General features: G+C 35.9%; 1 protein-coding gene across 1 annotated transcript in view; it reads left to right on the top strand.

The window, feature by feature from the left end:
• NAF1 (nuclear assembly factor 1 ribonucleoprotein) overlaps positions 1 to 26,163 on the top strand; it is a 38,953-nt gene extending 12,790 nt beyond the window's left edge. The window contains 7 exon segments of the mRNA XM_082461804.1: positions 3,864 to 3,957; positions 7,028 to 7,110; positions 12,357 to 12,517; positions 15,438 to 15,489; positions 18,954 to 19,056; positions 25,254 to 25,645; positions 25,648 to 26,163. Coding sequence (XP_082317930.1) covers positions 3,864 to 3,957; positions 7,028 to 7,110; positions 12,357 to 12,517; positions 15,438 to 15,489; positions 18,954 to 19,056; positions 25,254 to 25,645; positions 25,648 to 25,716 — 954 coding nt within the window. The 3' untranslated portion in view covers positions 25,717 to 26,163.
• Positions 26,164 to 27,848: the final 1,685 nt, after the last annotated feature.

The raw sequence follows: 27,848 nt of genomic DNA, 5'->3' as shown, positions 1-27,848 counted from the left end.
TGATTTCATTTTCTCTTAACAAGTTATATGTATAATATTTGGTTCTTTATATACCTTTTGTGTTCTGCAGAGCATTTGGTATAGAGACATCATGCATATCACTTTTATAGGTAGGGTCTTTTACCATCAAGAAGCAATTTGATGCCTTCATTGGCCTTTTTTAGGAATCTCAGAAAACTATGCATGCATTCCCACGTTACAGAGTACTGGGGTCGCTGAATTGGAATTAGAAGTGTGGTGTCTGTGTTCTAAGTTTTGGTTCTACATGAGATCAGAGATCCTCCCAATTTGTAGGCAAAACTTTTTGTTCTGTTAATACATAGGTTTGAAACAGGGTAGTAACAGGAGTTAAGGGAGCCTCCCCGACTGTGTTTTGACCACAGGTGTGAGAGCCTGCCTCACTACAGATATTCTGGCTTTGTTTACCTTCGCTTGTCTCCCTTCATGCTGGATGTCTCATAGATGTCTTTAGAGCAGAACATCAGGACTCCATTAGACCCTGTAGTCTGACCTGCTCAACTTACAGTAAATTATGTGGTGATGATATCAAAAGATGATGAAGGGGCATTTGGTAAAGTTCAGCAGTCATTTCTGATTAAAAAAAAACAAACACACACAAACAGGAATAGGTGAATACTTTTCTTAATCTTATAAAAAGTTCCAATCAAATTGCATTTTTATGCTTAACATTTGAAACATTCCTAATAGTCAGACATCATGCTCACTATCATCACAACTGAATTGTGGTCATACCAACCAGTGTCATTTGAAAAATGCAATATACTAATATTGAAAAGGAGGAGGGGGACTTATTTTTTTTGAAAATATGGTAATACCGTGAATACACAAGAAAATCACTAGACATAAATTTCAGCATGGTGTTTTCTTGTGTTCAGACAATTTTAAAATGTGAAACTAGAGAAGCGATGAAAGTATCAGTGAATTTTAAAAGTCATCTTAGTATAGGGAAGGTCTTTCTAAATGTGACACGAGTTTTAAAATTGAAAAAATGAAAAGATTGATGTATTTGGTGTAGTCAAATGCCAGAGTTTAGTAAACAATTTAAATGCTAAAAAAACATGGTGAGAGGTAAGGGAGTGGATATTTGCTACGTAGTTGATAAAGAGTAAATTTTCTTAAAAACCCAAAGTTTTCTTATAAATTGATAAAAAGATAAACCTTCCAAAATAAATGTGTATAAAGTATACAAGCAATTCATAAACACACTCAGGTAGCCAGGAAACATGTCGTCCTGATTAATGAAGAAATTCAAATTAAGGCAAGATACTGTTTTAGACCTTTCAGATGGGCAAAGATTTAAAGTTTGCTTCTCAGTGATGGCAAGGATGTAGGAAAATCTCTCATATATCATTCACGGAAGTGTGAATTGATGTAATCTTTTTGAAAAGAAATTTAGCAGTTTCTGTCAAAATTAAAAATGTTTATACCTTTGGATCTAGCAGTTCCACTCAGAACAATTTATCATAGGAGTTACACAAAGATATGTTTTAAAGAACGTTCATTGTATCATTTTGTGTAATGATAAAAATTAAAACTGCAGATAAGTGTTGTATCAGGTGATTGGTATACTAATTATAGGACATCTATACAGTGGAACACTGTAAGAGTGTTTAAATAAAATAGATACTTATGTTTTGGTGTAGAAAGATGTGGAAGATATAATAGATAAAAAGGATAGCTTATATTACAATGTGGGTATTTTAGTTAAGTGAAACATATCAAAGTTAAATGTTAAGTTTGTGTCCGTCTAGTAGGTGTATTTGAAAGACTGTTAACAGCTATCTATGGAGAGGAATTGGAAGGTTGAAAGGAATAGGGTGCGGGGAATTTTTGCTTTTTACTTCATATCCTTCTATACTACTTCAGTTTTTATTTTTAAAAAAACAGGGACATGTATAACTTTTGTACTTTAAAGTTAAAAAAGATCAAAATAGTACCAGAGTTTAGGTTTGTACCAAAACATAATTATATTGCATGGGCCTTAAATTCCTCCTAACAGAACACACAAAACAAGGAGCCTTCCATTTTGTGGTCAAATGGCATTTATTTATTTGAGAATAGTGCTGATTTTGTGTCCTAAGTGTTAACGGCATACAATCTGCCCTCCTGCCCAGTTCAGAGGTTTTCATAAAAGATCTAACAGCACATCCTCTTTTCTTCCTTTCCTCTGCCTACGCAGTCCTGGCTTTACTTAACCAGCGGGCTTTATCGCAGTCCAGAAGGAAGGAAAGTTGTTGCTCTAGACCTTACTATAATTTGGTGAGGCAGTGGGGCAGATTTCATCACTGTGCTGCTGCATTAGAAGATGCCGTTCGCCTCTTGTAGGAGGTGCCACTCCCGGAGCCAGCGTCCTTGTGAGATGCCTGTCACATTGCCCTCTATCATTAAAGCCTCCTGCCTGCAGCCCCCAGCATTATAGTCCTCCGGTCTCATATTTCATAGGGTGCGGGGTTTCTTTAGCTAAGAACTTCTTAAACAAGGCTGTTCCATGCCACATTGACCAGTTTGTTCTAACAACTGAACTCCCTTCTCTATTCTGATACACACATGGGGCATTTTCAAACCATGGCTTTGCCAAGAAAAGGCTTTTCATATTTAATATCATAAAATGACAAGCGGTCGTCCTCTCCTTAAAAGTACTCAGGAAAATTCCGACATATAAAACACAATCACTTCCTTCAACACACAGGCCAGGCTAACCAGACAGAGGTACGTCTTCTGCATTGAGTTGGCTGAGACCCTTCCTGTGGCTTTTCATAACTACTCCTTGATCGGCAGGTAGCATCCGCAGAAGAAAGTTACGCTTTCGCTCTGGTTAAGTGGTTTTGTTAAAAACCTTGATTTGAGTTCCCATAGAGGAAGATGATTACCCAAGATACGCTCATCTGCAATGCACTGTATAATTGAGGTTTTCCTGTCTTTTCTAACATTTCTCCAAAAGTTACCTTTTTTCTCTCAAACTTAACCCCAACGCCATTAATAAGATCTTTGCACTTTCAAGCCCTTCTTAAGGAAAAACTTCCTTCGAAGAGCCACTTGTGATCATTTAGCAAAGGTGAAGAATAGAAAGCTCTGTTTATTTAATTGAAAGCCTAACGTCTGCTTTATTCTTAGATTTCTCTTCAACTTCATCTCTACTTCGGTATCTAGTTTCTGTAGCAGCTGACATTCAGTTAGCAGCTGGGTCAGAAAAGGGAAATCTTTAGATGTAAAAAAAATTTGGTTTTTAACCTAGACAGGGAAGATAATCAGGCAACACCTTCACAACTTTTTGGACTGAAGCTTATATTCTGTTTCCAGGAATTCTGTATTTTTTCTTGAAGAGGCCAGACATTCATCTCTTTCACACAGCCCCAGAAAAGTTAGCTGTTTCTCTGTTCAGATGTTTAATCACAGTCAAATTAATTAACCAACCACATTAAGGCAGCTCAGAGAACTCTCCTTCTGTGGAGAAACTGGAAATATTTCTCTTCGAATGGAATGTCTCTGGGAGTTATTATGTGAGTTGTCTCTTTTCTTTACCTTGGATTCCTTAACAGCAGTTTTTGGGGGTAGGGGGATGGTGGTTTCTTGTTCAAGTATGATTAGAAAAATCTAGAATGTATTCAGGTCTGTGTTCTTATGGGTTAGGGTGTAGACACTAGACCGCTTGAGTCACTTAGGTGGGGAGATGTTGAAGCGGGGAGAAATGCTCAGACACTAAAAAGGACAACATCCAAGAGATGACAAGTACTTAATGTTATGTCTCAGAAACGGGTGTAGCACTCTACATGGAAACTGTCCTTTTTTTAAAAGTTAACTTGTTGAAGCTGGAGGAAGGTTAATGCTTTTTTGTATTTCAGGAACTACCTTCTGTTGAAGAACTCACTATTGTTCTGCCTGAAGGTATTGAATTAAAGCCTCTTGGGATGGTTTCAAGTATTATTGAACAATTAGGTATGTAAATATTTTTATTTATAAAAATTATCATTTATATCCAAGCATGTACTAATAATGAAATCAAAGACTTTTATGACTGGTAAATTTTCTCTGAAAGATGTAATAACACTTCATTTTACAGTCATTAGGGTTGAACAGATAAATTCAGTTTTTGCTTATACAAGTAATACATAAATACAGTGTCTTTATAAAAATTTAAAGTGTGCTTTTACTGACATACTTCTCCAGAATTTCTTTGATTTGGTATATTTGTTTTCTATTGCTGTTAAATTACTACAAATTTAGTGGCTTAAAGCAGCACATTTATTAGTTTACAGTTCTGTGGGCCAGAAGTGTGATATGGGTTCCACTGGCTAAAATCAAGGGGTCCATCAGGCTGAGTTCCTCTCTGGAGGCTCTGAGGGAGAATCCTCAGATTCCTGACCTTGTCAGCATCTAGAGGCTGCCCGCCTTCCTTGGCTCATGGCCCCCTCCCTTCATTCTCAAAGCCCATAATGTAGCTTCTCTCTGACCTTCTTTCCTCATCACATCTCCCTTTGACCACAGCCTGGAAAGGTTCCCTGCTTTTAAGGACTCCTTAGGTGGGGTCTACCCACGTAATCCAGGATCATCTCCCGTTTCAAGGTCCTTAACCTTAATCACGTCGGCAAAGTCTCCTTTTTAGCATGAAGTAACATCCACAGGTTCAGGGATTAGGGTGTGGATGTCTTTTTTTGTTTGTGGCGTGGTGGGTAGAGGACTGTTAATCTGCCTGTTGCCTTTGATTTTATCTTATAAACATGTAAAGTAGAAAGTTCTGTGATTTAACACCGATATTAATATCATGAAATATGAACCCACTGGAATACATGGGAACTAGATTCTACAGATCTCTTTTAGCCCCAAGATGTGAAGTATGTATAGGAGAGACTTTGAAATTAATGTCGCTACCATTACCTCTCTAGTAATAGACACCTAAAAATAGGACTCAGAGTTGACAAAGTCATAGGATTTCTTAAAAAATATTTTATTTATTTATTAATGGCTGTGTCGGGTCTTAGTTGCGGCACGCAGGATCTTTCGTTGCAGCATGCTGGCTTCTCTCTAGTGTGGCGTGCAGGCTCCAGAGCGTGTGGGCTCTGTAATTGGCAGCACATGGGCCCAGTTGCCCCATGGCATGTGGGATCTTAGTTCCTCGACTAGGTATCGAACCCACGTCCCCTGCATTGGAAGGTGGATTCTCTACCACTGGACCACCAGGGAAGTCCCAAAGTCGTAGGATTTTTGAACTGGGAAAGAGACCTAAATTGTCCACCAGTCCTTAGTTTATGACTTAAAGGGACATAGGAAAATTCAGGTCACTTGCTCTTGTGATCAGTCAATGGTAGAAATGGAAATCTGTCTTTTGATCTTTTTATGTGTCCATATCACTATTTTAAAAATTAATTCTTATATAATTTTGCAGTTTATTAATGAAAATTCCAATTAAAATGAAACTTTTTTTTACAAAAATCATAATTATTAAAACTCTTTATTACATCACTGTCGAGTCATTACATTTACTAGTTTTTGAATTATCTTATGGTATTTAATATGCACAAATAAGTCAGACAGGAATTTATTGGACTTGATGTATATAGAAGAAATTTAAGTCATAATGTTTATTCTCAAGGGACAGAAATGTAAACTATATGATACACATGGACTAATGCTTTTCAAGGATACTGTTTTGAATAACACATCTTAATAGACTAACAAAATTTTCATCCTGGTGGGAATAAAGAGTAATGAATCAAACAGCGCATGTTACTGTTGTATCAATACATGCTTGTTGCACACTCTGTTTTGAAAGCTTAAAACATCTAACATGATTTGGACCTTTTACAGAAAGGAGTGTATATTATCCCACCTTAAATTACAATAGGTATTAGTCCACTAGGTTGTGGTGGTAGCTCTGTCTGGATTTGACCATGTAATCATGTTAATCTCTTGAGTACTGTTTTCTTACCTTTCTATAAAATGAGGGTTTTGGATTAGGTGATTTTTAATTTTCATGTAATTTTTGACTCCTTGAGAGGGGGATTGGGAGGGAGAGAAGACTGAGAATAAATTCTGTCAGTGTTCACTGTTATTACCTATCCTTGTCATCTTTATTCCAGGAGCAGATCTAACTCAAAAATTGTTGACCTGTGATCTGTTCCTTATGTGCATGTTCAGAACTTAGAAGCACTAGCTCTTGAAATTAATTGGGATACAATTGAAAATCTTTGAATAGATTTTAATAATCTGAACTAATATTTTAAGTGGATATTCAAGTGGAAATACTTCAGTATTTCCACTAATTTTCCAAGTGGAGATAGCATTATCTGTTTAATGTGACAGAGTATTCTTGTTTGTCGCCTTAATTTTCTAAGAAACTATTGTGTGTGTGTGTCTGTTTGAGGTGTGTATGTGTTTGTTTTCCTCTTTGCTGTGGTAGATTGGTTGTTTGACATTTGTGGCACTTACACGAATTGGAGATTCTGCCAGACCAGTGGAATAATGCTTTTTGCCTTTTGAGAAGGGAAATGATAAAAATTACTGGGAGTTCTATCATTCTTACTTCAGCTGTTCAGAGGAAAATGTATTTGTGAAATCTAACTTTTTCATATATCAGTAAGTAATCAGTGCTTTGCAGAAAAGAATTTCTAGGGTGAGAAAGAAGACTGATTTCTTCTAAAACAGGAGTTAGTGACTAAATGTGAGATTATTCTTTTTTGGGTAAAACTTGCTTGAGAAAATGATCAGCTTGAATTTGTTGTCTTAATGGATGATTCCAATTTTCTGTGAGATTTTGTACTTTAATTTTTTTTTTTTCTTAGAACTGTAGCTTTCGTATAAAATAAAATAATGTAGAATTTATTTCCCTGTGCTACTTGGTAATAAATAGACTTTGTTTTTTTATCCAAGAGGAATAGTTACTGAGGTATATTATCCCACCTTAAATTTCATTTTAAATTATGTTGGAATTAAAGCCTAAATTCTCATTTAAATTCTGCATTATCTTCTGATTAAATCTTGAAATAATCTGTTTTGTTTCATTTTTCAGTAATAATTGAATCTATGACTAACGTACCTCCAGTTAATGAGGAGACTGTAGTTTTTAAAAGTGATCGACAGGCAGCAGGAAAGGTTTGTAAAAAATATTCAGATCCTACTAATTATCCTGTTTCTTTGTTGATTGGTTTTTCTGACTTTCACTATCTTAAAAAGTTTATTAATTTTAGTATATGAGCAATCTAGAGCTCTCAAATTTTAGCACATTCCCCATTTTCTTCAATACTTCGTGTCTGTCTGTACATTGGTTTAATACTGCTTATTATCCTTTGCTGTTTGTGTCATTAAATACACATGTATACAGTTTTTTCCTGATGTTTGTCAGGTTGTTTGCCAGGCACTGGGTCTATGTATTGAATAAGACACAGTTCCTCCAGGTACTCAGTTAGGTGCTGGAGACTTTCCACTGCCTAGTTGTTCATAAACTTTTTTGGTTTGTGAGGCCCTTTGAATAGTGGCTCTCAAAACTTTTTAGACTTTGCCTTCCTCAGGTGGAAGCTGAGAGTGGAATTTTTCAAGTGGAAAAAGATGTCAGTGATAGCAGGAAAGTGTCACTGCAAGCACTTCCTGGGGAATTATGAATGTGTGTATCGTCGAGAGGTTGGGTCCCTTTTCACGTCTTACTAATGGAGCAACCCCACATGCTGCACGTCCAACCTTAAGAGGGAGGAAAGACCCCACATTTTACCCAGCAAATAGCAATTCAGAGTGGTCAGCAGAGGATGTAAAACTGTCCAAGATCAAGAATGTAAATACCAACCAGGTGTTCTTTTTCTGGCAGCAGGGAGAGAGTTTTATTTGCCTCGGGATTCCCCGCTGTGTGTAGTACAGTCCTTTGTAAATTATATGTGCTGAGTAAATATGTATTGAGTTGAAAACAAACAGGTAAGAAACCAGCTGCTATCTTTGGAGAAGCAACTTTCTGGGTTTAGTTTTTCCTAGATAAGCAACAGTTGGTGTCTTTTTTTGTTCGGAGAGATATAATTAATTTGTGTTTAATCAGAAAAAAGCATATATTTTGAACTATATTATTAGATCAGCTCACATAACTTTTCCTTTTCTATGCCTTTTCCTGCTGTTCCATTCTAACACAGATTAGAAAGGGATCAGGCTTTTATCAGGGTCCTGCCCCCCTGCACTACCTACTTTCTGGCCACCAGACTCATTTACCAAAGAGAAATGAGTCTCTTACGATTGCACAGCAGTCAGCAGCAGAATTAATTGGGGTCTAGAGCTAATACTTTTTGGCAATTCTTGAGAAAGTTTGCAAAGAGAAGAAAGGCTTTTTAATACCTGAAGGATGGTGCCGTGCTTTTCTCCCTTTCAAATACCGAGGCTTAGTACTTTTGTTTCACGTATGGATCTCAGTGCTTTTGACTCAGAGGAAGAAGTACTGCAATACAGAACAAACCCTGTTTACTGCTGGTGCCTTTGTAAGGGGTTAGAGAGATTCGGGGGGCTTAACCTTGGAGGCTGCTGAGAGAGAGGGGAGTGGAGATTCCAGGGGCTTAACCTTGGCGGCTGCTGAGAGAGAGAGGCGTGGAAGTGGGTGGAGACTGCCTGGAGGAAGCTCTGCATGCACAGGCAGGCTGGCGTGCCTCCTCGGGGGGGACCAGGCAGCAGGGGCGAGGGACGTGCACCTCCTGCTCTTCCTGACTGGGAGTTGAGACTCATCATTTCCATGATTCCTTGTATTGATGATTTTCACGACAGTTCCTTTTTCTTTAATAGCTAACTCAGACAATTTCAATTTCAATATACTCAACACTTTGCTAATTTTGAAAACCTCTAAACTCACATTTCTTACATCCCCCAGTACATTTGAATTTTCAGTCCTGAATAATATTAATACTCAGCCCTTCTGTCATTTGACCTTGGAACAAGTCAGATAAAAATATAACGTTTACATCTTTAACTTTAGCTATGTGGTATAAGTCTAGAAAGAAAAATTAAATCTCTCTCCAAATTTTACATAGAAAGCTTTGTAAATTCAAGAAGTGACAAGTCTTTCAAAAATATTTGATTATAAATCTTAGCACCTTGAAGTAATCCCCAAGATCATGGTGGAGGTGTGGAGGGTTGAGAGTATCAGTTAAACAAACCAGTGATCAGAAAATGAAATTGGATCTCTTAGATATTTAGCATATTTTATCCAGACACTAAATTGGTTTTACCTTTAATGTTAAACCTTTGCACATCCTTCCTTTTCCCTCTCCTCTTCAATAACAATAATGATCAGCTACAGTGTCAAATAATTTGTGTATATTTTAAAATTCACTGAAACTCTGTAAGGAAGTGGAATATCCCCATTTACTCAAAAATCACAATAGCTAAAATGGAACAAAGTGCAGTTTACAACGCAGGTGGTCTGATTTTTTTTCCCCTTCCACCTCCCTCCCCTTTTCCCACTGATTTAAGGAGGGCAACCTCAGATTTGAATTTCTGCTTTTACACTTTAATCCTAATAATGATTAGTTCCTCTTGATAATTGTGAATGGAATTCCATTTTTAATGTTGAGTTCTTCAATATTAGGGGATTTTTAAAAAGTGACCAACCTATATCACCTGTTATATCTATATAACCTGAATTTCTTTGCATTTAGTTTTGAGCATTTGTTCAAGCAGGTTTTGTTTTTGTTATTTTTTGTTTTACTTTTTAACAAATGAGAACTTTAACAATCACAAATCAACTGAGGATGTAATAAGATAGGTACTTTTAATGCAGTTGGTTTAAATTGGTCTAAGGTATTTGGAAAGTTATTTAGTAACTTACATCAAGAGTTTTAATAATAATCATGCTTTTGGCTCCAATAATTGCATCCCTTACAAATCAGTTTTCAGGAAATCTGAAGTACAGGGATTTACAGATAAAGGTGTTCATTATGGGGCATCAGTTCTTAACATTGAACAAATTGGAAGCTGTCTCAGTGTTCTACAATATAAGACAAATTAAATAAATTCTGCTAAATGTGTAAAGGAGTGTTAAATAGCCACAGAAATTATGCTTATGAAGAATATATTTTAAAGAAACTTTAGGTTTTGAAAGGGAGCAATAGATCAGTGGAACAGGATAGAAAACCCTGAAATACACTCATGCACTTATGGTCAATTAATTTACAACAGAAGAGGCAAGCATATTACAGTGGAGAAAAGACAGTATCTTCATTAAGTGGTGCTGGGAAAACTGGACAGCTAAATGTAAAAGAGTGAAATTAGAACATTCTGTAACACCATATTACAAAAATAAACTCAAAATGGATTAAAGAGTTAAATGTAAGACAGGATACTATAAAACTCCTAAAGGAAAACATAGGCAGAACACTCTTTGGCATAAATTGCAGCAATATTTTTTTAGATCCGTCTCCTAGAGTAATGGAAATAAAGGCAGAAATAAGCAAATGAGACCTAATTAAACTTATAAGCTTTTGCACAGCAAAGGAAACTGTAAACAAAAGAAAAGACAGCCTACAGACTTGGAGAGAATATTTGCAGATGATGCTACTGACAGGGGATTAATTTCCAAAATAAACAGATAGCTCATACAGGTTAATATCAAAAAAACAAATAAACAACCCAATCAAAAAATGGTCAGAAGCCCTAAATAGACATTTTTCCAAAGAAGACATACAGACGGCTAATAGACACATGAAAAGATGCTCAATATCTCTAATTATTAGAGAAATGCAAGTCAAAACTACAATGGGGTATCATACACCTCACACCAGTCAGAATGGCCATCGTTAGAAAGTCTACAGATAATAAATGCTGGAGAGGGTGTGGAGTAAAGGGAACCCTCCTACACTGCTGGTGGGAATGTAAATTGGTGCAGCCACTATGGAGAACAGTATGGAGGTTCCTTAATAATCTGAAAGTAGAGTTAGCATATGATCCAGCAATCCCATTCCTGGGCATATATCCAGAGAAAACTGTAAAAGATACATGCACCCCAGTGTTCATAGCAGCACTGTATTTACAGTAGCCAAGACGTGGAAGCAACATATATGTCCATTGACAGATGACTGGATAAACAAGTGGTATATACCTAGAATGGAATATTACTCAGCCATGAAAAAGAATGAAATAATGCCATTTGCAGCAACATCGATGGACCTAGAGATTGTCAAAGTGCAGTAAGTCAGAGAAAGATAACTATTGTATGATATCACTTATATGTGGAATCTAAAAAAATGATACAAATGAGCTTATTTACAAAACATAAATAGACTCACAGACATAGAAAACAAATTTATGGTTACCAAAGGGGATAGTGGGGTGGGGTGGGATAAATTAGGAGTTTGGGATTAGCAGATACACACTAACTACTACTATATATAAAATAGGTAAACAACAAGGACCTACTGTATAGCACAGGGAACTGTACTCAACATCTTGTAATAATCTAATGGAAAAGAATCTGAAAAAGAGTACACACACACACACGTGTATTACTGAATAACTTTAATGTACACCTGAAACTAACACATTGTAAATTAACTATGCTTCAATTTAAAAAAATAGTTAAAATGGAGCAATATACAAAAGTATGATATAGTCTCAAAAGAAAAAAAATTATTAATAGGAAAATGACTGGAAAAATCTACACTGATACTGATCATGGTCTAGTTTCTATAATGTACATTTATTATCAGAAACATATTTAAAAACTCAGGCCTTTATATTGGGAAGAGTTTGAAATCAAGAGGCTCCCTTTCATCCTTTATAAAACATTTTCAAAAATAAAATAATAGATATACTAAAAGCAGTTCCTTTACATAAAAGTTAAAGGCTGTATGGTATCTTTGGTTTTTGAGAAATAAAACAATTTAAAGTTTAAATCTACTTTACTACTTTTTGAATTTAAAAATGTTGTCGTTTAATATTATAAAAATGTTAACAACTCTATGGAAACAGCAGAAGTGACTGAATCTAAAAGAATCAAAAAGTTCCATTTCATAAGATTTAAGATGACAGCATTTTATTTCTCAAACATTACCAACTGTAATTCTTTTGTTCGTATCTTATAACTTAAATGAGCAGTAACAAAAACAAAAATTTATTATTTGCGTCTAGTTGGTAGTTGGTACCACCAAAATGATTTAAATATAGCAAGGAACAAACTTGTTACAGTTATTTTAGATTCATAGAAAGGAAATCTGGAATAAGCTAATGCATTTATGATCAAAATATGAAGGCTTTATGAGTACGCAGAAATGACTTAAACTTTTATTGGTTTTATATTGACAACATTACCTTTGAAAACATTTATCGGGTTTCTTTATTTTGCAGTTAAAGGAGAACTTTATGTTTCTTCTCTTTCATAGATATTTGAGATATTTGGACCTGTCGCGCACCCATTTTATGTGTTACGGTTTAATTCTTCAGAGCACATTGAGAATAAAGGTATTAAAATAAAGGACACTATGTATTTTGCTCCATCAATGAAAGACTTCACCCAATATATATTCACAGAAAGACTTAAACAGTAAGTACTTTATTGGCATGCTATTTCTTTGCTTATCTAATGTTTATGTTTTAGGAGTAATTCTCAGTGATGTAGTTTCTTGTAGTTAAAACGTTATCTATCTAACAAAGAGTTAATTTGTCTTCCTGGTAGCATCTCTGAAAGCTACAATTGTTATCAGACTTTATAGGTCGAGATCATTTGTATCTTTTGCCCAAAATGACATGATCAACTAGTAAGAGCATGTTTGGGCCATATACATTTTGTCAATTTTAATTCATTATTTTTTCCATTATATACCTTCTTTCATATATATGCTACTTTACTATTAGTATTATAATTTTTTTTAAAAAAACTTCCATTTTAAATAAAAATTTCTTTGGATTACATTCATAGGCTTCACTATTTAATGAAACGATAATTCTCAAGAGGAAAAAAGATAATGAGTAAATTTCAGGTTACTTATAAATTGTAAACTTAATAGAAGAGAGAACTAAAATGTGTGTTGTGTATCAAGCCATGGTTAACAGGGTTGACTTCACCAACGAACCAGTGGTCTCCATTCTGTCTGGATGCTGTATGAAATATGCTGTATGATGCCTGTGGCATGTGTCTGGTAATATTTCTGTTCCCACCGATGAGCTCTGTATCTGCCAGGTGTAAATTGCGTCGCCAGGTGTTAGCTGTAGAGCTGTTTATATCAGTTAGGTTCTTTTATTATAATTACATAATTAATTTTTGCACAAACCGAATTCAAGTAGAATCGCTTTTTCTATAAACATAAGTTAAATGCTTTGGAAGGATGTAATGAATATGAGCCAATAAAAATATTGCCCAGTTAAGGGCGGAAGAAAAGACCGCAAGGGATTGGCAGAGCGTAGATCTTAAATCTGGAAAGACCTTGCACTCAGTTTGACACAGAAGTCCCTTTGAGATCTAGCTGTCTTTCAGTTGGAAACTTGAAATACATTAGGGGTGTGGTTTTTGCAGGAGCTAACAGTGAGTAGTAACCCTGGTGCTTGTCAAACCCTGGTACCAGTCCCAGCTGCAGGCCACGAGAAGGCCTCTCTACCACCTACATATTAAATCCAGTCTGAGTTTCAATTATTGGAAATAATTTCTGAAATGAGATGAACATTTTATTCCTGATAATTGATTAAACTCATGTTTTAAGAATCCACACGATTATCTGAAGGAACTTAAGGTGTTCTTCAGGCTGCATAAGGTTAGTTTTTCTAAATGTTGACAAGAAAGGTGAATTAAATAGACAACAAAGTCATAAAGATTTTAGTATGTTTTAAAATCATGCCTTAAATAATTAGCATTTCATTCTGTTTGAATATTAGGCTGTTGCTCTGGATGTGCCATATATTTTGCTTTTAACAGATAAAATATTTTAGCTAAAAGTTGATAGGTTGAAAAGATTTTCTGAAGATGTTTTTAGATAGATTTAGAAGCAGTCTTTGTACTGATTTGCAAGCACAAGAATTTTGTCCTAGAAAGAAAGAACAAGAAACTAAAGAATTGGGAAATTGAGCCCACCCTGCAGAAACCCAGCCTGACAAAGACTTCTGTTCTAGACTGCATTTTTTGGGTCAGTCATGGGGACTCCTTTGCCTTTGAGGTGGAGAAGTTTAGCTTCTCTCCAGCTTACCTTCTTCTAGTAAGGCTATTTTAATCTTAGCTTCCCATGAACTTAGTCTTTTGTTAAAGATGCTGTTTGAAATGTTGCTTGGTCTTTTCTATAGTAGATTTTGATTTTCTGTGGTGATGCCCTACTTGGGGAGCTTTTACCATTTATATCTTTAAGATCCCACACTAAGGGCACTGCAGGCCATCAGATGGTATCCATACAAAAAGGAGTCCTGGAGCTATGATAAATGCATGGGTGTCAGATGATAATTAAAAGCGGAAAAATCATTGATATAAATCGTATATAATGTCAAAATTCTGAATTAAAATATTAGAGCAGATTAATGATTTCATGTTGTGCCAGCCCACAGACATCTGTAAATTGATTTTAATGGATTGTGGATTAATGGATTAATGATTTTAATGAATTAATTCCTGAGAATCTTCCATTTATTTTTGAGATTTGGTTTCAAGCAGTGAGGACAAAATCTCCTAATACCTTGTAATATTTTAATGTAATTGAATAACAAATATTGTCATACTCTGAAATCAAGAAGATTAACCAGATAAGATTAAAAATGAGATTTCAGAACTTATAATTGTACTTATAATAGATCTACGTGCTTTTGTTGGTCATAGAGTGTAAAACTTTCCACCAAAAGTAGTTAATGCTTGTGATTATACTGTCCTTCAGAATCTTCAAAGCTCCTCCTCCTCCCCAAACTAGATATCCTTTGTCTCACCCTCTCTTCTTTGAGAGGCAGTCTTAGAGCAAGCCTTGGTTACTCAGGGAGTATCGTTGATATTCCTCAGGTGAATCGAGGAAGAAGAATTTCATGTTGTGATCTCTGTTGTTGAACCTGTAAAGTCTTAGACAAGGGAATGCCTCGTATTCATTTTTGTGTCCTTGGCACCTGGAACAGCATTTTGACCTGTGGTATTATTGGTTAAGCATCTGTTGAAGGAAGTTTATGAGCTGAGCTCAGCTATCATGAAACTCTCCGTCAAAGTCAGAGCATCTGGAGCTACTTAGGAACTGCAGAACCACTTTGCCCTGCACAACACAGCCTTGGCCTCTTATTCTGATTCCCCGCTCCTAATATTTACGTGTGCCTTTCCCACATCTTCTTAAATGAGGTAAAGAACACAAAAATGAGCCTTTATTCTTTGCTCTTCTTTTCATATATATTGCAAATTAAGATTGCGCTTAGGTCTTGTACTTTATTATTTTCCATACTATTAGGTTATAAGCACTTAACAAAATCTTAGTAAGTACCTTGACCCTTTGACCTTTGTTTTTTCCCCCTAGGGATAGGGGATCAGATGCATCATGGAAGAATGATCAAGAACCACCACCAGAGGTACACGTATAAGTCTTTTTGCCCAGTATGTGAGAGAGGAAGGTAGGGCTCAACCTTATAAACCCATCGCTCTTGGCCTGAAGGAGGTCCTCAAGGCTGCTCGCCAGTCACACTGCCTTTTGCCAGCCTGTGTGCTCTCGCCTGTCCCAGACGGCTTTTATACCGCCCAGACTTTGTGATCGTTTCAGGAAAAAAAATTTTCAGTCACATTTTAATAATTATCAGCTTATCATTTTCCTTAAAATATCCTATTTTTATCAATTTCGTTGAGGCCTGGCAAAGGCAGAATTTGTCATTATTAAAAAAAAATTTGTTTCCTTTAGTAGGTTCACCATGTAGGATGTGATTATACACCATCACATTTATTGATGGTGCTTTTAATAAGCTGCCTTTCTTTTGGAGGTACAAAATCATTACAGTCTGCCTACTTCTCCATTTTTTACAGTATAATTACCTTCCTAAAAAGAGTGTTCTTGTATTTCTTTCTTAAATCTATGCCAGCAAGACTATTTTTATGTCTCTAAGTACCTTGATATATATGGTCTTTAAATTATTAAAATATGAAAATTACAGCAGTGAGTGTATATGTTTATTAAAATAGTGTGAATTTATACAATATAAAAGAAGAATTGTAATTATTATAAGTGGGAGTTTTAAAATGTGCTCAGTAGTTCTGATGAAGTTTCTCAGTTTTGTAAATTCTTGGTATTTCAGATTTAATTTTGGTCATTTTAGATGTTCTCAAACAGTGCTGAAGGTTCATGGTCTATGTTAATTTCTGATTTTGCTGAAGCATGAGTCAGGGAGTGCCCACTTATATAGTCACTTAGCCAATGAGCAGTCCTAGTTTAGTATCCACACTGCCATGGGATTATGTTTTCTGATGTGTGTCATGTGTACATGTGATTTCCACTAAGACCCTGAAGATTCACTTAATGTTCTTAGTTATGTTCAGGACATCTTAAAAGTATTTGGGGATTCACAAAGGTCTTGAAACATATTTCTTGTGAAATCCAGATATTCTAATACATCCCTGTTGTTTTAGACCTAAGCATTAAAGTTGTTAATTATGGAATTGTTAATAGTTTATAAAATTGGTTTGATTGGGTTAATTTTAAAATTAAATCATAACATAGTTTATGGGAATTGTTTTTTCCAAGTAGTTGACTGGATGTCTCTATTTCTGTAATATGAGAAACTCTGAGTTTCTAAATTTTATAATGATCAGATTTTGTAGTATAGGATTATTGCCTGGTCTTTTTTTTTTTTTTTTAACTTTATTTATTTACTTATTTTTGGCTGTGTTGGGTCTTCGTTTCTGTGCAAGGGCTTTCTCTAGTTGTGGCAAGCGGGGGCCACTCTTCATTGCGGTGCGCAGGCCTCTCACCATCGTGGCCTCTTTTGTTGTGGAGCACAGGCTCCAGACGCGCAGGCTCAGCAACCGTGGCCCACGGGCCCAGTTGCTCCGCGGCATGTGGGATCTTCCCATACCAGGGCTCGAACCTGTGTGCCCTGCATTGGCAGGCAGATTCTCAACCACTACGCCACCAGGGAAGCCCTATTGCCTGGTCTTAATCGTAGACTAGAATTTGGAATTTGTGGGGTGTAAATTTAAAAAAAAAAGTCATGCCCTGAAAACAGGAAATACTGAACTTGGATAAAGGAGCATAATAGTGAATACATCTTATTCATCTCCACATCCGTTTCTAACATATGAATACATAATTTGAGTTGAATAAATGTGTTCAGTGAATGCAAATTTAAATTAATTTATATATAAGAAAAATGTGAATTTTTCTCTGATTTTGTGAGGTGGTAGCAAAATACTGCCAAAGTAGTCACTCTAAAATAAACCATTGCCAGTTAAGATCGTTTAATACATCCCTCCTGCTTTTTTTTTTTTTTCTTTTTTCTTAACATCTTTATTAGAGTATAGTTGCTTTACAGTGGTGTCCTCCTGCTTTTTAGGATAATGCCCAGTTATTTAAACTGGCCCCATAAGGGTCTTTATTAACTTCTCCAATTTCATCATCTCAGAGTTTGCTGTGTAAGAAGCTTTCGCTTTACCTTAGAGAACCGTTTGTACTTCTCTAATAGACGGTGCCTTTGCACGTATGACCCACTCCCCAAAAGCTTCCTTCCCCTTGTTCGTCGCTGACTCGTCATCAGAGATTCCTCCTGGGGCTCCCGTAGCAAGCCTTCCTTGCCCTCTTCCCTCTTTCTGTTGCCCCATAATCCCAGAGCACTGTCACAGCGCTTGTTTATTGGCTTATTTATCTATTTTCTCGTTTGAACCGTTTCAGAGAAAGCAGTGTCTTCCATCTGGCCTCAGTACTTTCTAGTGTCTGGCTCAGTACCAAATTTAACATGAGCTTAAAAATTTTAGCACATTAAAGATCAGTAATAAAAGGTCATGTGTTTCAAGGTACTAAAATTAGTTGACGTTTTTGAATTTGATTATAGATTCTGAGGCATATCTACTCTTGGTTCATGGAAGAGTCAATCTAGAATATATTTCACCAAGACCATACTGAAAATACTGTACAGAAACTTTCATATGTATTTTATTTCTTCCTTTTAATTAGGGAACACATGTATACACAGTGACCCTGCTTTTGTATTTTTTTAAACGAAACATAGTCATTATTTTCTGAAATTAATAGGATAGTAAAATACCTGAATTCCAAGAAATCATAGGAGTTATACATAGCTAATAGGTCTTGGTTTTTGGTAGGTTATAACAGTGGATCCCAATTCTTAGTAACATCTGAATTTTCCCTCTTGTGATTTAAAATGATTTCTTCTTGGAAGTTGGGTCATTCGTGTATCTACTTATCAAAGCCTTTTCCTACACTCCTATCCAAAGAGTATCCTAGTGATTTTCCCCACCCTTACTTTGCCTTATTATTTATTTATATCCCTTACTATACCTGACATTGTATTATTAAAATAATTAATCCCTATAAAGTGTTTAAAACAGTGCCTGGCATATAATGGGTGTGTGTAAATTTTTGAATGAATGAAGGGTATAACATTCACTTCCATTTTTATATTAGATCTGATAGTTTATGTATTTGCTTATTCCTAACTACTCCTGCCTTTAGAACTGTTTGGCAGCGGGCACTATGATGAATCGTGACTCTAAGCTGGAAGTCAGATTTCTAGCTAGGGGATACCCATATCCGAAGGGTGTTTAAGATCAGCATTTTAAAGTTACCTGTCTGAAACTTTCTACGAATTCAAAACAAAACAATATAAGAAAACCTTCAGTACTCATCTTCTGTGTTAGAGTCATTAGGGATTTTTCAAAAAATATTTTTATTTTTCTATCATATCTGATTTGAATATTATTGGTAAATATTAAGTATTGAAAAGGGTAACTTTTCTGTCAGGGTCACTGTTAAATATGTACCATTGAATTGGTAAATGCATGTGACATAAATCTGTCTATTTTTCTGTGCAAGGCCTTAGATTTCAGTGATGATGAAAAGGAAAAAGAAGCCAAGCAGAGAAAAAAATCTCAGATTCAAGGCCGCAAAAAATTCAGATCTGAATTTAATGAACCAGGTGAGTTAAATGTAATATATAGTCATTTTTTCATCTTCATTTACATCTATATAAGTTCCTCAGTAATAAAACTGAGGGAACATCTGGGGTCCTGTCTTTATGCTGTGGCACCTGGCCAGCATTGGAGGCGTTACACAGGTGCGACGTGGTGGGAGAGTGACAGGGGATGCTCATTGGTGGCTTTTCAGGCTCGTGGGTGTAAACTTGGCTCCTAGGGGTAAAAGGCAAGCTAAGCCTTGGTAGAATCATTTGTACTCATCAGTACTTTTTTTTTTTTTTTAGAAAGCTGTTTGCTTCCATTTTTACAATTAAATGATATGGTGCTTAAGCTAAAATCAAGGTGTTTTATTTCCTATTGACATAATGCAATCACAGAAGGAAGTCTTCATGTTGCCTTTTTATATCCACATCCCCTTCCCTCCTCCTACCTCTTCCTCAGCTGCTGACAACCACTGATCTGTGTGCCATTTCTGTAATGTATTTTGTCCTGTCAAGGATGGTTAGATAAATTAGTGATTGGGTTTTGTCACTGAGCACAGTTTTCTGGAAATCATCTAGATTGTTGTATGTATCAAGTTTCTTTTCATTCCAGGGTAATATTCTGTGGTGTGAATATACCACAGGTGGTTTAACCGTGCATCCATTGAAAGACATTTGGGTTGTTTACAGTTTGGCGTTTTATGAAGAAAGCTGCTTTATACATTTGTGTACAGATTTTTATGTGAACACAAATTTTCACATTTCTCTGGGATAAATGTCCAAGAGTACAGTCGGGTTATATGATACAGTTGACAAGTGGACAACTTTGGGGTCAGGGGCACTGACACACACACACACACACACACACCCCAATGTAGTTGAAAATCTGTGTATAACTTACAGCTGGTCCTCTGTATCTGCGGTGATGCATCCGTGGATTCAGCCATCCCTGGATAGTATAGTACGCATCTGTTGAGAAAAGTCTGCTTATAAGTGGACCTGTGCAGTTCAAACACATGTTATTTGAAGGCTCCACTGTAGTTGCATGTTTAGTGTCTTGAGAAACTGCCACACTGTTTCTCGTGTGGCTTTACCACTTTAGGTTCCTGTCACCAGTGTATGTGTGAGTGGCCCAGTTTGTCTGCATTCTCACTAGCGTTTGATATTTTCATTATTTTTTATTTTAGCCATTCTGATAGGTATGTGATGATATGTAATTGTGATTTTTAACTTGCATTTTCCTAATGGCTAATGATATTGAACAGCTTTCCATGAGCTCATTTGCTATCTGTGTATCTCTTCAGTGATGTATTTGTTCACGTCTTTTGCCCATTTTCTAATTGTGTTTCTGTGTTTTACTCTTGAGTTATGAAAGTTTGTACATAATTTCTTCCAGTCTATAGCTTGTGTTTTCATCCTTGTAAAAGGATCTTTTGCAGAACAAAAATTTTTTATTTTGATGAAGCCCAGTTTATCTGCTTTGCTTTTATGGAGTCTGAGAATTTCTTTCCTAGACCTACATCCCAAAGATTTTCTTTCTCTCTCTCTCTTTTTTTTTTTTTTCTGAAAGTTTTCAAAATTATTTTAGCCATTTTAGTTCCTTTGCCTTTCCATATGAATTTTAGAATAAACTTCCCTATATTGACAGAAAGTCTTGCCAGGATTTTGATAGGAATTGGGTTAAACCTATATGTTGGTTTGGAGAGAATTGACATCTTAACTGTATTCAGTCTTCCACTCCACAAACATGGTATACATCACCATTAATTTAGATCTTCTTTAATTTCTTTCACCAGCATTATGTAGTTTCCAGAATGCGAGTCCTGTACATTTTTTTGTTAGATATACACCTGAGTATTTCATTTTTGGGGAATCATTGTAAATGGTGTTGCGTTTTAAATTCGTGTTCATGTGTTCATTTCTAGAATACAGAAATACAATTATTGTTTGTATGTTTAGCTTGTATCTTGTGAGCTTGCTGAACTCACTAGTTCTAGGAGGTTCTCCCTTGAGATTTTCAATGTAGACAATTATGTCAGTGGCAGATAAGAACAATGCCCCACACCCCGCCCCTGCAGTTTGTATGCATATTTAGCTCTCTTTCTCACCATTACTAACTATAACTTCTGGCACTATATTGAGTAAATATGTTTTGTTCCTGGTCATAGAGGAAAACATTCAGTCTTTCACCATTAAGTATAATGTTAGGTGTAGGGGTACTGTAGATGTCCTTTATCAAGTTGAGGAAGTTTCTGTCTAGTTCTGTTTTCCCTGAGCTTTTTTTCAGGAATCATGAATTTTGTCAAATTTTTAAATTCTGACAATTGTTTTTCTGCATTGATTGATAAGATCACATGACTTCTTCATTACCTTGTTAATAAAGTAGATTACATTGGTTTTAGAATATTGAATGAGCATCATGGGAATAAACCGTGGTGTATAATTCTTTGTATATGTTATTGAATTTTGCTCATATTTTGATAAGTATTTTTATGTTTATATTCATGAGGGATATTGGTCTTTCTTTCTCTTTTTTTCTTTCTTTCTTCCTTTCTTTTCTCTTTTTCTTCCTTCCTTCCTTCCTTTCTTTCTTTCTTTTCTTTCTTTCTTTTCTTTCTTTCTTTCTTTCTTTCTTTCTTTCTTCCTTTCTTTCTTTCTTTCTTTCTTTCTTTCTTTCTTTCTTTCTTTCTTTCTTTCTTTCTTTCTTTCTTTTTTTCTTTCTTTCTCTCTCTGTTTCTCTTTCTTTCTCTCTCTCTCTCTTTCTCTCTCTCTCTCTGTCCCTCTCATTTTTTTACCTGGTTTTGGTGTCAGCAGAAGCTTCCTACTAGCTTCATAAAATGACTTGGGAATTTTTTTTTTTATTATTTTCTTGAAAACATTTTGTAGATTTGGTGTTAATTGTTTAAATGTTTGGTAAAAAGTCTCCAGTGAATCACCTCAGCCTGGAGATATCTTTTTTTGGGAGACTTTTAATTACAAGTTCAATTTCCTTAATAGTGATATCTTTTTCACATTGGATAGATTATAGTAGGTTGTGTTTTTCAAGGATTTGGCCCATTTCATCTAATTTGTCAAGTAATGTGTGTAGAGTTGTTGACAATATTGCCTTGACATCCTTTTGATGTTTTTCCTGATATTGATCATTTGTGTCTTCTGTTTCTTTGTCAGTTTTGCCTAGAGGGTTGCCAATTATGTTGCTTTTTCACAGAGCCAGTTCTTTATGTCATTTAATTTTCTTTATTGTTTTTCTATTTGCAGTTTCATTCTTTCAGCTCTTTATCATTAACTTTCTGCTGCTTGCTTTGGGTTTATTTTGTTCTGGTTTTTCTAGGTTCTTGAGGTGGGAGCTTATATTATTTATTTAAGACTTTACTGCTTAAACTTGTTCCACAGATATTGGTGTGTTTTATTTATTGTGATTTAGCTTAACGTTCCTTTCTTTGTTTTTATTTACCTTGAGACATCCTCTTTGACCAATGGATTATTTAGAAGAGTATTATTTAGTTTCCAAGTGTTTGGAGATTTTTCTGTAATCTTTCTGTTATTGATTTCTATTTTTGATTCCATTGGGGGTTGAGAACACAATCTGTATGATTTCAATTCTACATTTTTTAAAAAGTTTTATGGAATATGGTCTATCTAGGAATATGATTTCGGGCAGTTGAAAGTGATGTATATTTTGCTGTTGTGTGGTGGAGTGTTTTATAAATGTCAATTAGATCTTGTTAGTTGTTGGTGGTATTGAAATTTTCTCTAGCCTTAGTGATTTTCCGTATAGCTGTTTTGTCAGTTGTTGAGAGAGCATGTGGTTGGGGCATGCCTATTTAGGATTACTATATTTTCTTGGTAGATGACCCCTTTATCATTATAAAATGTCCCAGTCTTTGCTCTGAAGCCTGTTTTATCTGATATTAATATAGCTAATCCTTCTTTCTTTTGATTAATGTTTGCATATTATAGCTTGTTCCATCCTTTTACTTTCAACGTGACTGGATCATCTGAAATGTTTCTTGTAGATTGTAGTTATGTTTTTTAATCCACTCTGCCAACTTCTGTGTTTTAATTGGTATATTTAGACCATTTATATTTAATGTAATTATTGATATGTTAGGGCTTTAAATCTGTGTTTTTCTGTATTCTCTCTAGTTTTTATTTCTCTGTTGTCTTTTTTCTGCCTGCTTGTGGTTACTATAACATTTTTTAGAATTCCATTTGCATTTATCTGCAGTGTGGATTGTATCAGTTAGTATGGTTTTCTTTCAGTGGTTGCTTTAGGTCTTAAATTTTATATACATAAATTATCACAATCTGCTATTGTCATTTTACTGGTTTGAGTGCAGTGTAGAAACCTTGCCTCTCTATATGTCCCTTTATTTTCCCTTGTTAATAGTATAAATTGCTTTAATTGTTTCCTATGTATACAGTAAGAATCACATTAGCAGTTATAATTTTTGTTCCAGCCATCAAACATAATTTAGAAGACTCAGTCACAGAAGGAAATTCTATTGTATTTACTCCTGTTTTTGCTTACTCTGTTCTTCTTTGCTTCCGGATGCCTTACAGTCTTTTCTTTTATTGTTTCTGTTTAGAGAACTTGCTTTAGTCATTCTATTAGGGTAGGTCTGCTGGAGATAAATTCTTAGCTTTTCTTCGTCTGAGAAAGTCTTTGATTTCCCTTTTTCCTGAGGATATTTTCACTCAGTATAGAATTCTAGATTGCCAGTTTTCTTTCAGCACTTGGAAAATGTTGTGCCACTTCTTTCTGGCCTCCATGGTTTCTGATGAGACATCTACTGTCATTCAAATTGTTTTTTTCATGTGGGTAAGGTATCATTTCTCTCTTCCTCTGCTTTCATGTTTTTTCTTTGTTTTTAGTTTTTAAAAGTTTGTGATGTGTCTTGGTGTAGACTTCTTTGGGTTTATCCTAACTGAGATCTGTTTAGCTTTTTGAATCTGTGGGTTTATGTCTTATGCCAAATTTGAGAAGTGTTCAGTCATTATTTCTTGAAGTACATCTTCTCCCTCATTTTTCTTCTCCTTTCCTTCTAGGATTCTGAAGATGTAAATATTAGTTATTTTGTTACAGTCCCACAGATCCCTGAAGCTCTCTGTTCATTGTTTCCCCAGTTTATTTCCTTTCTTCTTTTCAGACTAGATACTTTTCGTTGTTCTATCTTCTTTCTTCTGTCCCTTCATTCTACTGTTGAGCCCTCCCTTCAGTTTTTAATTTTGATTATTAAATTTTCAGTTCTGAAATTTATTTTTCTTCTTTGTTTTTTTGTTTGTTTTTTTTTTGCTGAGACTTTCTATTTTTTACTTGTTTCAGTGTGTTCCTAATTTTTTATTGAAGTGTTTTTATGATGACTACTTAAAAACATTTCTCTGATAATTCTAACATCTTTGTCTTCTTGATGTTGGCCTCAATTAGTTTTCCTTTTTCATTGAGTTTCAAATCTTCGTGGTTCTAGGTATGACGAGTGGTTTTTAATTGAAACGTGGACATATTAGTTATTATGCTGTTTTTGTTTTTAAAACTGTTCTGGCGGGGAAAGGAAGGAGGTTGCGTTATTACTATTACTACCAGGTGGGGATAGGAGTTAAGCTTTTCTTTATAACTTCTGTTGACATCTGAAGCCGGGGGTGAATCATTACTGCTGCACACGGGCAGGCCTCCTCTTGTGCCTGGTGGGGGTAAGAGTGCCTCGTTACTGCTCCTGACACCATGGGGGATGGCCTCGTTATGCTGGGCACTGATGAAAGTCCTGACTCTCCTAGGTTTTCTCTGACTCCACCCCAAGTACAGGAAGTGGAGGAACACTGTGTTACTGCTGGTGGAGATGCAAGTCCAGGTTCCCCATTGTCATTGAGGGGAGGCTGGAAACTGGCTCCCTGCTCAGCCTCTTCTGACCACCCTGGTTGGGAGGGCTAGCCAAGCCCCTTACTCAGCCTTTGAGAGTGTGAGTGAGGTTCCTGTCCAGTTTTCTCTGTGGTGTTTGGCTGAAATCAACTGGTTATTGTCTCAAAGTTTTGTCTTGCTTTTTCCCTTTCCTGATCTCTGGCCTTTTGGATTCATTTAAAATTGATAATTTTAAGCCTTATAAAATTGTAATTACTGTAAGGTCTACTGGAAGTTAAAGAAGAAATTATTGAAATTTTAAACTGTTTTTTGATGTATTAAAGTTAATTTTAATTTTGTTTTTATGCTTTTTTCCCCAAAGGTGAAGGTTTTTCAGAAGTACATCAGAATTGGAATGTTCATAACTCTGCTTCAGAGCCTTCAAAAGGATATCACAGCAGAGAATTCACACGAGGGTTTTCCCGGGGCAGATATCCTCGGTCTTGTCCTGGCAGGCCCCCACCTCCACAGTTTTATAACTCAGAGCACATGGTACCTCAGGAGACTTCAGGATTTCCACCCCAGAGACAGGACGGCCCTATGATGCCACAGTATCCCTTCCCTCCTCCTGGGTTTGACATGCATAACTTCTCACTCCCTCCCCCTCCACCACCCCTGCCACCACCTCCTGCATCTGCAAACATGGGCTGGGCTGCCCCTGCTGTGGCGCCTCACCCGTTAATTCCCCTACCGTACTCCCTTCCCCCACCTCCGCCCCCCCACCTCTGCCTCCCCCCTCCTCTTCTGGAGATAGTAATGCTTCTCATTTTGGTCCTTACTATTAGGTGGATGTATGCATTTCCTGAGAAATGTGGACTTTTATATATATATACACACACGCACACACGCACGTGCGCACACTCACACACATACATATATATATAGGAAGGATTTTTTTTTAAAAAAAGAGATCATGTAGCTAGAGTTTTAAAACATTGTAAATTACTAAGTGGTTCCTTCAGTTGTAAGTTGATATATAGTATAATCTTTGTGAAATTGTATTCATGAAAATTTAACATTAAACTTGTAGGGGGGGGAATCCAATTATGTGGTATTAAAACTTTGAACACTACCCAGTTAAACAGTATGTGTAGATCTAATAATAATAGATCTGGAGCAACTTTCATCATGGGTTAAAATGCACTGAGTATATTATGTTTTTGGTATATCTGAAAATAAGATGTTAAGTCCTCTATTGAGAGTCTTTAAAATAAACTATTTTTATAAACTTATACATTGAAAATTGATTTTCATTGTAAATGCAGTTTACCAATAAATGTAAACGTCCTAACTTTTTTTTTTTTTAAAGCAAGTGAAGGGTACAAAGAAGAAAAGCCTTATGTCTTGGCAGAAGCCATGTCTATAATTAAAGTTAATATTTATTAGTTTTGCACAGGCAGGCTTTCCATTATCTATGCAAATTTCCATTATTTGGGCATGATCCAGTAGTCTTTACTGTTTAACCACGTAAAGAGACACAAGGATCATTCACAATAAAATACGTTATTTATTCACAGTAACATGTATTTACCGCCACACTAGGAGGCTGTGTCTTCCATATCTGTTTCCCAGATTCTTGGATGCCTGGCACAGATTAAGTACTTAATAAATATCTGTTGAACGACAGACTGAATTTAGAGTTTTTAATTAAATGACCAGTGAGTATTATTTTACATGATTCATGTACTCATGAAACATAAACGTAAGGAAATTACAGAATTTTAGAGATAGAAGAGGCCTTGGGAGTAGCCTAAACTAGTCCTAATTTAATAAGTATGGAGCAGCCTGACTAGGGGCTCCAGGGAAGTTAAGTCACTAAGGTCACCAGTGAGGTGGCAAGGAGTTAAACCTAGTTCTGATTCTCAGACCAGCACTTTCTACTAAACTGGTGTTTTTCAATCTTTCGTTCCTTGGCACTCTTACAAAATAGTTCTTGTATGCACATTGGGGTAATCTGCTAATTTATCACAAGCCCCTGGACTCTGGTTGCACCGAGACCCCACTTTGCCTCCCTATGGGCTGAGGAGACTCTTTTCAGGGTTACCAGGTCATAAGATGAGAGGTTCTTGCTCTGGTAATACTTTGGCTTTATCATGTTGTGCTTTATGATTCTTTCTTGAAACATTACTGCAGCTTCTCTTTAGGAGTTGCCTTCATAGATTATGGCACAGTCTTCTGGTTCATGGAATATTGTAAGAGTTAAGTGAGATTATATCTAAGAACATTAAGAAAACCCCAAAACTTTTTTATAAAAATGTGAGATGTTGCCATCCAGTTATAGCAAATCAGTAAGCTGTTATAATCACCATGGCATTTAGAAAATCTTTAGACCTCTGTCCAAAAGTAGTCGGTAGATATTTGACAGTAGTTATTTAATATCTGAAGAAACTTAAGAGCTGAACCATACCATTTGATTTCTGCTTTCAGTTAAGCTGCTACCTTAAACACTTAGGTCCAACTTGCCTTACTCCCTATACTTAATTCAAGGCTTTTGAAACTTCAAAAATCACCTGAGTTTTGGATGTTTTGTTAAAAGTGCGCATTCTTGGACTTTATCCCCAGATTCAAATTCAGTATGTCTGAGATGAGACCTAGGAAACCACTTTTAACAGGAATCCATGGGTGATGAATCTCAGGATTTACTCTATATAGATTTCAAGGTAGATGTATGTACTCCAGCGTCTCGGCCCTTCACTCAGGGACTAAAGGGAGTTCTGTTTGGGGTGGTGGTGAGGGTGTGGGGAGTTGATAGAGAAGAAGAGAGAAAACTGACTACTTAAATTGTATCCTTGGCATCTTACTTGGTTCTCAGAGCTGTATGTTTTCAGCTGTATGCATCTTTGGAGTTTAAGAGGAGGAACCAAGTTGTCTCTTTCATTTGGAAGAGAGAAATATTACAGTCTTCATCATCCCAAGA

Source organism: Balaenoptera physalus (assembly GCF_965194825.1).
Source record: "Balaenoptera physalus genome assembly, chromosome: 5".
NCBI lineage: Eukaryota > Metazoa > Chordata > Mammalia > Artiodactyla > Balaenopteridae > Balaenoptera > Balaenoptera physalus.
The sequence above is the reverse complement of the archived record's forward strand: the minus strand, read 5'-3'. Positions and strand labels throughout refer to the sequence as shown.